Source organism: Simochromis diagramma, unplaced genomic scaffold (assembly GCF_900408965.1).
Source record: "Simochromis diagramma unplaced genomic scaffold, fSimDia1.1 OVJJ01000079.1, whole genome shotgun sequence".
Classification (NCBI taxonomy): domain Eukaryota; kingdom Metazoa; phylum Chordata; class Actinopteri; order Cichliformes; family Cichlidae; genus Simochromis; species Simochromis diagramma.
The window spans coordinates 3,551,081-3,564,716 of NW_024387075.1; the positions used below are offsets into that span (position 1 = coordinate 3,551,081).

General features: G+C 42.4%; 1 protein-coding gene across 4 annotated transcripts; it reads left to right on the forward strand.

Annotated features, from left to right (window-relative positions):
- The first annotated feature begins 1,761 nt into the window (after nucleotides 1-1,761).
- Nucleotides 1,762-12,207, forward strand: LOC120742307 (cytoplasmic polyadenylation element-binding protein 1-like). Of its 4 annotated transcripts, none has more exons than XM_040045567.1 (12): nucleotides 1,762-1,898; nucleotides 2,127-2,295; nucleotides 4,315-4,536; nucleotides 5,779-6,008; nucleotides 7,374-7,629; nucleotides 7,708-7,821; nucleotides 8,437-8,526; nucleotides 9,238-9,374; nucleotides 9,800-9,998; nucleotides 10,116-10,210; nucleotides 10,341-10,421; nucleotides 10,810-12,207. In XM_040045567.1, the coding sequence occupies exons 1-12, from the start codon at nucleotides 1,884-1,886 to the stop codon at nucleotides 10,918-10,920; spliced, it is 1,719 nt and encodes a 572-aa protein (XP_039901501.1). In that variant the 5' UTR covers nucleotides 1,762-1,883; the 3' UTR covers nucleotides 10,921-12,207. The 4 variants fall into 4 exon arrangements, with proteins under 4 accessions (XP_039901501.1, XP_039901502.1, XP_039901500.1 ...); XM_040045568.1 differs by having other exon boundaries at nucleotides 2,127-2,247; nucleotides 8,437-8,541; XM_040045566.1 differs by having other exon boundaries at nucleotides 1,763-1,898; nucleotides 8,437-8,541.
- Nucleotides 12,208-13,636: the final 1,429 nt, after the last annotated feature.

The window sequence follows — 13,636 nt, forward strand, 5'->3', positions numbered from 1 at the left end:
TACAAATGACCTTGATACAGATGAGGAGAAGCCAAAGGAGCAAAGCCCAACTGTGGGCCACTGAAACAAAAGACCTTGGAACAATTTTAGCAAATGTTTTTGGCATCTTGCTTATGTCTGATATTATCAACGTGCAGGTGCAGAGTACAGAGCTGTGTTGTTGTAAAGGTTACAGAAATCTGGCGGAGGTTAGCGAAAGTGCACTTCATTCCCATAACTGCAACTGGGTTTGTGATGGTCTGCACTAATCTTTGAGCTCTTTTTAACCTCTTACAGACTTGTGTAACACTGGAACCAGAATTATAAAAGAAAAAAGGTGTCAAAAAAATACTGAAACACTTCACTGAAAATGACAAGATGCCAACAAATGACTTCCTCCAGAGTTTCTTTAATGAAATGACAACCCACTAGCCATAGCATTAAAACCACTGGCAGGTAAAGTGTATAAAATTAATCATCTTGTTTTAATAAAACTCTCTGCTACAAAACCTCAGGTCTTGGAATTTAAGGAGATATGAACCACCCACCTAAATATTGCAACACCAGCAGGGGTTCCCCCAGCAGGACAATGCATCTACCACACAAGGAACACAGCAAGGAGACCCAGGTGCTGACCCAGCTTCCAAACATCTCAAATCTCAAGCTGAACAAGCTTGCACGAGACCCCAGGGAACAACTCCATCTACCGAGGCAACCCACAGGACCCAACCTTTGTGATTCAAAAAAACCAAAAGACAACCCCAGAGATACCATGTCAATCCCACTGATGACAGAGCTGTTTTGCAGCACAATATTAAGCAGGTGATTTAATGTTAAAGCTCTCAGTTCATATGCCCTACCAAAATTCAATAGATTTGTCAGGTCATCTCATAAATAGGAGTACAGCAGCATAGTCCCTAAGTGGTAATTTGTTATAATTATACAAAGGAAAAGAGTGGGAGGCTGCAGCTCCAAGTTTAATATTTATTTATTTGTGGTGTGTCCGGATTCATAGGCTGCATCCTCCTGAGGACGATTACAACACGATGTAAAATACCAGAGGAAAGAATTTAAGATCTGCTATATTGAAACTTGGGTCACAATGATAAAGCATATGAAGCTGTTTGTAAGAAAGAATGAGACACACAATGTGTTTCCTTTCAATTGATTTGAATATTTTCAAAGTAAAGCTCCAATAACCCTGGAATGTTATTGTTTTTATATTGTCTAACATTTGTATAAACGTGTTTTTATGAACATATTTAATAATTATTTCATTGTTTTTTATTTGTTTTTGTAGTAGTTATTATTAGTCAGGTTATTACTAGAGGTCTTCACAACTGTTTTTAAGTCTTGCCTTTCTTGATAAATAAAGTTTAAAGGCATGCCTCTGAACTGAAGAGTCATATTTGAGTTAAGTTCAGTTTGCACAAAAAAACAATTTTTACATTAATTTATAAGAAAAAATGTAGTTCACATCCATCTGAAATTATAGTAATATACTATTTTGTTTTTTGTCCTATATGCTGTGATTCCATCGCAGAAAGCACTGAGAGCACTGTGGTTTTAGATATTGGCGTATTTTATTTTATTTTAATGACATAATTCACGTTTGCACGTATAAAACATATTCTGTCTGCTATAATATTGATAAATATCCCTGTAATTTTTAAATAAGCCTCTCTTTAAATTATTGGCCGCAGTAACACGTGATTTTCCCTTCAGCGGCCTGCTCTTTGATGTGGAGCACGTGAACGGAACGAGGCCCTCGAGCACCGTCATTAGCTGGGCACACGTTCACTAAATTATGACTAATTAGCTGTTAGCACGCCTCATAAATATGACCTTTTATTGCAGCCAGCGGTCGTTGTTGTGACATTTCTTTTAGGCTGTCTGTCCACATCATGGCGTTTTCCCTGGTGAGTTGAAACGGCATTAAATGGGTGAAATAAGTCAGTTTTGCGCCACGTCTAACGTTATTATTTGACCGTATGTCCGCCTCATTTGGCCCATTAGTTCCTCCCCGGAACAAAACAAACAAACAAACAAACAAAAATTCACTTTGCAGCATGGTGCACAAGCTTGACCTTTAGCTTTTAGCATGAGTGCTGGGTTAATTGTGTCCCTCTCACGGCCTCCTTCTGCAGAGAAACGAAGCCCGCAGGCCTGAGAGCCCAGACACCGATTCTCCGGCACTGTCCACCTGCAGCAACGCAGACATCTTCCGCAGGATGAACACTATGCTGGGCAACGCTCTGGATTTCACCGGTGTGTGCACCACACCCAACACCAAGGGAAAACCAAACCTGATGTCCGGTAAACCCTCACTCACTCTGCAAGAGTTAAACTTGGGTGGGCTTGAGTGCAAAGGCGAAAAACAATTAGTATCCGACACTACTGCAGCCTAAACTTATTTAAAACGAGGCTGTAGCCATGAGGGTTTAAAACGTCTTAGAAATGCTCAAATAGCTAAATATTTAGCAAGTCCGCGCAAATCTGTAGTACTTTTATTAAGGTCTAATAGTCAAACTGCATTTTCTGCTAACTTTATTTGCCTACACATCAAGTGGTCATTGTGGTCCCTTGCAGTCAGAGAAACGTGAAGGCCTTGATTTGGGCCCCAGATGGTATCAACAGCTGTTTTCACTGTTTGATAAAAATGTTATAATCTTGGTGACTATAATTTCCCAAATGGGTTTCCTTTCCAGTGTTTTCATCTTAAATGCAGTTTTTGACCAGGAAACAGCCTGAGATGATATTTATAACAGAAAGCAGGAAATCCTTGTGCAAATGCTAGAAAAGGAAGTGTTTTAGCTATTCAACAGAATTATTTTTCATTTTATATTAGTAATATAGGTACTGTAGTATTGAGGGATATTGCATAAGCGATACTGTAACAATTTGAGTCCCAAAGTGCTTGAATCTCTTTGGAAATTCCCAGTATTTCTCAGTTGTGTGAATTTTGATGCTTTTAGTTTCGTGTACAGTGAAGTGTGAGAAAGCAGGTCACATGACCTCTGCCCTCAGTGGTAGCTTCTCCTGCTGCTGTGGTTTGCATTTTCCTTAAAACCACAAAATCATGAAGGAACATGCATGCAGTGTGCAGAACCAATGTGGTGCTTTGTAAGATGAGAGCCTGCGTTGCCTATAATGGAAATCCCCCTTCGACTTTTTAAAGCTGTTGAACCTCCTTCACCTTGTCTTTTTATTCAGGTGCCAGCAGCTGATTCATACTGCATTGCTGGTCTGCAGCACTGCAGTAGTTCTAAGTGGGTTTTTTATTTTTTTAAACCACAGGGGTGGTATTTGCCAAGATTTTGGCTCAGGACAGTGCTGGAGTCCATTCTTTCAGTTAGTTTGCTTAAAGCATGTCTGCGCTTGTGACTTCTGGTCTTGTTTTTAGATGACAATACAATCCTTAGTTTGACATGAGCAGAGCATAAATGTTGCATAGCAAAGGTAAGCTGGGTCTTGATGCACAATGAGCTGAAGTTCTTTTTGTCCCATCCACTCCAGCTGAGTCTTGCTGAATCAGGGGTGTAACTGGCAGCTGGAAGCTTTCCAGGCCTGGGAAGGGAGGAGCTGGTGGTGCAAATCACTGTCCTCAACATCTGATCAGTCAGCTGCTTCAGCTACAGCGAGACACTCCTTGCCCGTTTGTTCAGTGTTGGTGTGCTTAAAATAAATTCACAAGCCAGTCTGAAACTGAAATGCCCTGAGCATCCTCAAGTCTACAATACTTTAGTGTAAGTCTGCTGAGTCATTTGCTACCATGCTGCCTCCCGCCATGCTTCTGTAGCTCTGCCCCCCTCTCCCCCCCGCCCTCCTGCCTCTGTCAGCTCACTCGGGGAAACAAGGCTAGACACAGAGTAAGCAGCAGTAACGGCAGCAGCTGTCTTCACACTGACTCGGAGACGTGCTGTGCCTACCAGAGGGGAGTACTTCTATCAACAAGCCAATAGCTCCAACAGGAATTTTTCATTAGTTGTTAGGCAAGGAAGCGGGGAGGTGGGGGAAGCTGATGTCATTAGCAGGGGTGTGCGAGTGCATCAGCAGCCATGTCACATGCTGCTAGGTGGGTCAGTGATGCGGACGGAGATGCATGGCAGTTGCACAGGGCACAGAGGCAGCAGGTTAGCTCCGCCGTCAGCCAGGGTAGGGGAGATGTGTTTGAGGGAGTTTATTGTGGTTTCTTTACCAGAAGGGGTTTTGATAAGTCTTTCTTTGATCTTTTCTGTATAATGATGCCGATGGGAGGCTGAAAAACGTTCTTTGTGGCTGTCTAACACTTATCTCCTTTCGCTCTTGCTTAATCTGTGAACTGGATTTTGGCAGAGTCGGACCTGGCTGCAGTGGGCAGCAGGAGGATGCTTTTCCCAAACTGCGATGCCATCCCTGGCTCTCAGGAGATGTCGTTATCCAGGGACCCGGCGGGTGTCACAGACCTGGGCCTGGGTCTTCAGTCTCTCCGTCTGTCTGGCTGGGACAAACCTTGGAGCAGCCAGGAGGCAGATACACACACCTCCCCATCTCGCATTCAAACCAGCTCACCCTCCAGTAAGTGCCAGACCTTGAACTGTGTTATAGGATTCTGTGTTATTTGGGGATACCAGTTTCCCTAAAAGTTTTTTCTGGCTCTTACTTTTAAAGAGAAAAGTGGAATGAATATAGTAAGATTGTTTTTATTGTGTAGCTCTTGTTAATATTAAAATAAGATGGTTGGTTAACAGCAGTCGGTGTGGGAACAGCCTGTAGCGTCACTACGGAGGATGATGTGGCAGTTTTGCTTTACTGCATCCCTAGCAAACACACGAACAGCCAGTGAAGCTACTTTTCTTTCTCAAACTCTCATCATGTTGCCTGAGAGTCAAGTTAAATATTTGTTACCTGTTGATCAAACTTGAGTCAGAGATGTCAGTCAGAAAACTGCAGTAAACCCACATATTCAGCCCAAGTCAAAGCTGATTGACAGATGTACGCCAAGTATATGTAAATTTTGACATTTTTCAGACATGTCTTGTTTAAGACTGTTTTGCCATTTTGGCAGCACTGATAAGGATGGCCCATTTGTCCTGACCCATTTGTAGCACTATAGTTTTGCTGCATGTCCACACCAACCCAGTGTAACTTCATTTAAATCTTTCCAAACTGGGCCTGCAACAAAGTGTGACAAAGCTTTGAATGCGGCCTACAGCTGAATAATCCCCTTCAGAGCCTCATGTTGACTTGCAGGCCATGCCGTACATGCCCGTCACTGTTGCCAGCTGACTCACTTGGGCATCAAGAGCAAGCGACTTGTTAATGCTTAAGGAATTGTTGCTTGGCGTTTACTGGATTTGTTAGAAACGTTGGCTTCCAATTGATTTGACTTATAAAAAGGCATCTAGCATCTGAGGGGAGAAATTGTTTCATCAGCATTCTGGTTAGAACATAAAACAACTGAATGACTCAACAACTTGCGCTTTAAGTCTCTGTTGGCAGCCAGCTTGCACATCTGGTATGTTGACCAAGAATATTTTTGGAAACCTCAGTTCACATGGCTACCTTTTAGTTCTGATCAATGTCTGTCTGTAGATTCAGCACAAAACTCAATTTAAGATGCCCTTGAAGATGCACCTTTTTAAACTAGAGTTTGCTGTGTCGCTTCATTCCTGACAAATCAATGCAGCTCTTTGGGCACAAATCCCATTTTCTTCAGTTTACTTGAAAAGCTGAAATGGCAAACAAGCTATCGAGTAACCTTACATGGCTACTGGCACAGATCGCGCTCTTTTTATACTAATTGTAATTGTTTTTCAGTGTTGGGTCTACTGAACAGTCCCTTCAGTGGCCTCCTTGGAAAGCCCCCAGGCTACCTGCCCCCTGATTCCATGAGCATGACGGCTGACTTTCTGGAGAAGTTTCCCGGTGTTGCTCGCATGGCAAACCGTCTAGACTCGTGCTCCTTTTTGGACTCTCGCTCCAGCAGTCCTGAAGACTCGGAGACCAGTGGATTCAGCTCTGGCTCGGATCACCTGTGTGACATGTTGGTAAGGCAGATTACTTTTATTCTCCAGCTTTGTGTTGGATTGGTGGAAGGTGAATATCTCAAACCCCAATCAACCCATTTACTGTTTTACTGTAGCATCCAAATCTACAGGGTGTGGCTGAAAAGATGGGCTTAGAGTGTGACTTGTGTGCATGAACTTCACTTTCATTTCTCTGCAAGGGTCTTGCACTTAAAGGTATGATAAAGTAATTTAAGGTTATTTAAAGGGGGAAAAATTGTTGTTCTAAGAAATGTACATTAATGTGTAATTGCATCTTCCAACAGTTAATGTGTTGTCATAAATCTATTAGAAATGCACAAGATTAGACAGTTTGGGGAAGCCACCATGTTGCCCTGCCATATTGTATACAGTGGCTGAGAGAGATCGCCATTTAAACTATAACCTCTTCACCTCAAAGCTCATTACCTGAACTGAAGTCTGCTCTAACACACAAACATGCTTATTTAGTCCCAAAATTGTCACAGTTGTCAACTATCTGGGTTATGTGTAATGGTCTACTGTCCCAGCCAAATGGCAGCAGCTGGTTATAAGCAGTGTTTACAACAAACACTGATATCTTCAGCTCATCTCAATATTGTCATTGGACAGAAGTGAGCTTTACTGACTCACCAACTCGTATTGGACGCCTTTCAAAGTTTTACAGCCACTTCCAGAGTAAATGGACACTCGGCATATTGACAGCTGATGAACAGTGACTGATGGCCAACAACACTACAGATGAATAGTGGCCAGAGCTGTTTGTCGTCCAGCAGCCACTGTAGATAAGATTATGAACTTAAATCTAGAGGGGCACTAAATCGAATTTGGTTGTCTGCAGTATACTGATATCTAGCAGTGAGATTTTACACTTTTAAAGATTCTTACTTTCTCAACTAACAGGAGTCTACCTTAACCTTCCTTTGGCCTGCTTTTTAACTTTGAGGATTTAAAGGGTTTGACATTATTCTATTGGGGACACGGCAATCATCAGCTTTGTTGTTCAAGCTTCCATCACAGGGTATTTCCAGTATTAACTTTCTGGCTTTTTTTATTTTCTTGTAAAACATCAGAAATGAGTTTTGGAGATGGATGTCAGAAATTGATCAGTTATATTAAGGCAGGCAAAGTGGAGCTTCATGCTGTAGGGTTTTTATTTTTTGTGCCACATTGGCATTTATTAACTTTGAGTTTTGGCAGCAGACGGTGTGGAGTGAAAGTATCTGATTATCAAGTCAGATACTGCACCCAGTCTAAACCCTTCAGTGAATTTCAGTCAGTTTAATTTTCCTTTGACTTTTTATTTTAATACACAGAATGGAGGAAAATAGGAGACCACGTTACACTAACGCATATCTTCTTCTCCAGTCCACTTTGCGGATTTCCCCTCCCCTGCCTTATCTCACGTCAAACGTGCAGAAGGACCTGCTGCGACTGGGCTCTCGCCTGGACCCTCAGGACACTAGCTCTCCTCTGACCCCTCCATCCAGTGCCAGCCCTTCCTCCTTGGCTATTTCCCGTCGCTGGCGTGCTGGCTCTTCATGGCCGGGTGCAGATGTACTTGATCAGCCAGAGGATGCTTTCAGCATTGAGAGGGAGGCCCGCCTGCATAGACAGGCTGCAGGTAGCCACTACTCATTAATCATGAAACTGTTCAAGCATGACCAATCCACAAACCTTGTCTGTCTTGTTTTCAACTCAGCTGTGAATGAGGCGACATTCACCTGGAGTGGACAGCTGCCTCCCCGTAACAATAAAGATCCTCTTTACTCCTGCAAGGTCTTTCTTGGTGGTGTACCCTGGGACATCACAGAAGGTAACTGTGGCTGTGAACTGTCTTTATTTTCAAACACGTTCTTCTGATATTATGGGGGGGGGAAGGTTGTTTGGTTTTTGTTTTAAAGATTTGAAAAGATTGCCTATTGAAATCCCAGATACAGACATGCTTAAATCTGTTTCTGTGGAAGCACAGACTCTTTTATTCCCTTTGGGTTTTTCAGGTTTGGCCCTACTTTGATGTTTCAACACGTGTGGCCCTGATGGTTCTGAACAGTTCACCAACAGTGTAGCAGTCAGCCATAGTGTGTTTTACTTGGTACATGCAACCTTTTTATTGTAGCTTTACAGAATCTATTAATGCTGAATGGTTTAGTTTGCTAACCAGTATCTTGGCAACAGCTGCAGATGTGTGGCTATAAATGGCAGCCACTGAAAACTAGAGCTTGGGACTAATGGCAGCGTGAAATAAACATGCATTCTTGGATATCCATCCAGTCTTAAAAATGACTATACTTAAACCCTTATTTACTGTAGTCTTTTTGGCAGAGATTACAGGCATTGGTTAAAACCTCACTATCTTGGTACATCCCACTGTCACACAATGAAGGTGTGCATTGTTATTCCACCCTCACAAACTGATGCTTTATTTCAGCTGGCCTGATCAACACCTTCAGTGGTTATGGTCCTCTGACTGTGGAGTGGCCGGGTAAGGATGGAAAGCACCCTCGCTGTCCTCCCAAAGGTAATGTCGCCAAAGGTAACAAAGAGCTGGTAGGCTATTTTTTTTCCTTCTGGTTTTAAGGTGCCACTGTGGTGAGCATGTAGTAAGGTGGTGAGTAACTGATGGTGATTCTGGGCATTACTGGAGCTTAAAACATGGTGTGTTAGAAGCAGGGGTTGGGCTAATGCTCTCAGTAACACTTTGCTAATTAGTTTGTATAAATGAGTTTTGCCGACTTCCAGCGGTGACGTACCCCCACAGGCCATAAAGTTGTAAACTGGTTTTATGACAGTTTTTCTAAGTTATATTTTTTTTCTCAAATTTTCTTAAATCTACATCTCATATGGACCTGGGCTAAAATTGGTCAGCATTTCGTCACTGATTTATTAGTCTAATTATACATTACTTCACACTCCCAACTTTTTCGGTTGGACTTGGAACTTTGAATTTCTGCAGTTACAGCATTAAAAGCATTAAACCTGGCTCAGTGTCAAGTACTTGGCACCTTTCAAAGCTTTCAGCAAATCAGCTACAGACAAGTTGTAATCTGTCAGGACCTTCTGGAAATTGTATGAAATGCTATCAAGTTTTACTGTAGTTGCTGTGTTACTCAGTCTTGGGTTGTTGTAGTTCAAGAGGCAACATGCACTGTAGCACCAATGGTATCTGTCTGCCCTGCAGAATGATGCAGCAAGTAAGCCTCTTTAAAGTTTTTTTGGTGTTTGTCTGTAGGGTACGTTTACCTGGTGTTTGAGAATGAGAAGTCTGTCCGGGCTTTGCTCCACGCCTGCTCCCAGGACCCGTTTCACCCTGAGGACAACAGAGAGTACTACTTCAAGATGTCCAGCCGCAGAATGCGATGCAAGGATGTAGGTGGAAACGAAGCATGCAAGGCATTATTTACTCACTGCATTTACAATTTATGAAATGCTGAATAATCAAATAGCTGTCATATTGTACTAAAGTATGTTTAAGAAATATAGGTATAATTTGAATTCTGTCTGTGATGCAACTCCAAGAAATGGATTGTCCAGGATTAGATTCTGTAGAATCTGATTTCACACACCTTGTTTGTCAGATTTCAACAATGACTAATTCAAGTGAGATCTCCAGCACACACATCGATATAGATGGAAACCTGTAGAAAGCTTTTACGTCTATGGATTCTTTGATCAGACCTTCTTGTTGAGAACACTTATTATGAGACAGTTGGCTTTTGTTTAGTGAGCGATCCTAGTGAAGGACGGGAAGCGAGGATGTCTGTCCTGAACGCTGTGGCTCTTGACTGCTACAGGTGCAGGTGATACCCTGGGTGATCTCTGACAGCAACTACGTGCGTTGCCCTGCTCAACGTCTGGACCCGAGTAAGACTGTGTTTGTTGGCGCGCTGCACGGCATGCTGAATGCTGAAGCGCTGGCCAGCATCATGAACGATCTCTTTGGAGGAGTCATGTATGCTGGCATTGACACGGACAAGCACAAGTACCCAATAGGTGAGACTGCTAGTCTCGAATTGTCAGTCAGCATCTACTGCAGTTCAGTTCTTGGTGTGTAGGTGTGGTTTGACCTTTAAGAGCTGCTTTGAGTGACATTGTTTGTCTTCTGTACAGGCTCTGGACGTGTCACTTTCAATAATCAGCGCAGTTACCTGAAGGCTGTGTGCGCAGCATTTGTGGAGATTAAAACACCCAAGTTTACAAAGAAGGTAAAGACATGTTTACTGCATGTGGTCTCTACAGCAGCAGAGAAGTCTTTCAACAGCTTTATGCTGCTTTTGGTAAAGTGTCAATTTTCAAAACTTGTCTGCTATAAATTGTGCATCGTTTCCCCTTCAGGTTCAGATTGATCCCTACCTGGAAGACTCCATGTGTCAAGTTTGCCTTCGCCAACCTGGACCTTTCTTCTGCAGAGACCAGGTCAGTGGAATCTCCTACTCGTTTTTTTTTTTCTTTTTTCTTTTTTGTTTTTTTTTGGTGAGCATGCCTGGGTCAAGCTTTCTGTCCAGTAGACTCCATGTTTTATACTGAACCAGAATAGTAAAACTTGGTAATTAAATCATGATCCTTTAAGCTTGTTTGTATATGAGAGGACACAGAAAAGGGAAATTAAGCAGCTTGAGTCTTAACTGTAGTTCAATCTCATCTTCTGTGAGAACAGTTGTACTTACAGTTCTCTATTGAAATATGGGAGTGATGTTGTTATAGAAGTTTAGAACTTGTCTTGTTTAATTCAAGTTTAAGTTACAATATTGTTAGACTTGTTTTAAATCAGATGTGCCTCTATAATGACCTGTCTCACTCTTAGGCCTGCTTCAAGTACTACTGCCGCTCCTGCTGGCATTGGCAGCACTCAATGGACATCTTAAGCAACCACCGGCCCCTCATGCGCAACCAGAAGAACAGAGACTCCAGCTAGAGGAGACGGATTCAGAGTCCCTGAAGGGCCAGAGGAGGTGCCCGTCTGCACGGGGCAAGGCTGCCCGCCAAGGAGAGCACGTGTGCCAGACCTCCGGTACAAGGATACCATGGCACACCACCAGGCACTGGGGATATCACTATAGAAAATGTTCACTTTTGCACTTGCTACATTTTTGCTGTTCACAGTGGCACTATGCACAGTGACCTTGTTGGGAAAGACAAGGGGCCCTTCACTCTTATGCATTTTCCCAGACTTGTGGCCAGATGGAAAGATGGGAGTCAGCCTAAGGTTAAGAAGTGGATGAAAACACCATTTCTTTAAAAATTTTTTTTTTTTTTTTTTGGTTTACATGTGTTGCATAGTGAAGAGCAATCACGCAAGTCTCATTGCCGTTCATTGGCAAACGCCATACAGTGCCTTTAAATTTTTATTTCCCCCCCCTCCCCCTACCCCCAGTTGGCATCAGTTTTTTCCTGTGCAAGCCAGCTGGTGTTTCTTACTTTTGGGAGTTGAATGTTGGGCTTCATTTAACCAGTCGCATTTCAGACATTTTTACGCAGTTTTTTACTAATTTGTACACAAACGGTTTTAAGTCATGACATGAAAATTCTGAACAATTATACCCAGTGGCTGTTTATGGGAAAACCCCCTTTTATTTTTTTTTCCTGGCTTTTTTTCTTTTTAATTTGCCCTCCCAAATTTCAACTGAATGGGCACAAATTGTTGGATGTACTACTTCGACTTTGTTGGTCCAGTTATATTAAATGTAACGGTAGTACTGGATAACTCAACTGGTAATCCATTTTCTTTTTTCCAAGCAACTGATGGATCTTGATGAAAGTACAGTGAGCAAATCATTTGTACATAGTTTGATTTCTGTTTTTGCACTTTTTAATTTGCACGTGTGGAGAGGTGGCAGTGGTTTTTAATCACTTTTTGTACATCGGCAGGGGGACATGCCTATGTTAGAACAGCTGCTTGTTTCCTGTTGAATGTAAGAACTTCCACTTAGCTGATGATAAATTATCTATCCCAGAGCTTGAGTAGACCAGTACATGATTCAATGCTTTCTTATCCCATTTTGCCTTCCTGTTCCAGTTGGACATAAATGCATAATAAGCTGTGTGCCAAAGACGAAGTGTCTTTTCTTTATCCATTAGGTTTGTCATGCTGAGCTTGTTGTCCCTTAGCCCAGCTGCTTTTTAGAGTTTTGAAAGTCTACCTCATTGTGGTCTGCCAAGTTTGCTGCTACTTAACAGTTGTGGAGTATGTTCAGATTGGGCACAATAAAGGTGTTTAAGCATTACTAGCCATGTCTGGACTCCTAATTGTTTGTGCTGTCATTTCTTTGAAATCTCGGTCAACAGCCTCTGCAGGTCGCTGCTAAACTGATTTAATTAAAGAGGTGATCACACCTGCAAGAAATGGTAAACTGTAAGCCCAGGAAACGTGATGGTAACTGGGTAGTGGAATGTCACTGAGCTATATGGTTTGTGGTGAAAGGAACCAATGGCAAATTACAAGGTTTGACATGATTAGAAGACGCCCCCTGTCACAAAGCAGTGTTTTACATTTGTAGTCAAAATTAAAGCTGAAATTGACAAGCGTGCAGCTTCTATACCATAGAAGCTGTGCGCTTCTAAACGTTAACTTGTCAAACCTTCCCTAAAAGTTGCTTCTAAACCTGACACTAATTTCATGTAAATCTACCTTAATGTTGTGCTTAAAATCTAAATTGGCAGTTTTGTGCAAGAGAGAGTTAGTATCCAGAGCATGGTTAGTACTGTTGCTGCACAGCAAGAAGGTCCTAAGTTCAATTCCACCATCAGGGTGGGGTCTTTCTGTGTGGAGTTTGTGTAGGTACTCTGGCTTCCTCCCACAGTTCAAAGACATGCAATTATTGGGGTTAGGTTAACTGATCAACCTAAATTGGCCATAGGTGTGAATGTGAGTACAATGGTCTCACTGTGTCAGCCCTGTGACAGACTGGCGACCTGTCCAGGGTGTACCCTGCCTCTCGCCCTTTGACAGCTGGGCTAGGCTCCAGCGCCGCCGCCGCCCCCCCCCCGTGACCCAGATGGATGGCTGCTGGTTATTAGTTTTTCTCCATTGGTTTGGCTCATTTCTTGAAACAAATTACATTCTCAAAATAACATGGACAAACCTCCAAACCTCTTGGCAAATGTTCACAACAGAATGGCATTTCTCATTCATTTTATCAAATGGCAAATGCCTTAGTACATGTCTCAATTGTCTCAGTGCATCTTTGCAAATGATTAAGTACACGTAGCCTACAGTTATACAGTTAGCCCACATTTAGCACATTTTCCAAATGAATAAATCTCGTAGATCTAAACTGATTAGTTGATTCTCAGTCTAATGATCATTCTCTCCAAAACATGTCAGCATGATTTCATTGTATAAGTACTCGCATGCACAACTGTCTGTTCATTGTCAAAATTGGTCAAGAACATAATACCATGAATACCATATGAATTTCTTTGAATATTTGATAAATTGATGACAGTCGTTGACAGTCAGGTGAAACTAGACTAACGAAGGGGTAGTGTCACACACAGGTGTGTTCCATGATTGTGTGCTGCCAAACACAGATATATAGAGCTTGACCAGAGCCAGTCTGATCTCTGAACATGGATAGACAAGGCCAAGCAAACGGACAAGGGGAAGTTCCTCCTCAAGGAAGAGGAGGAAG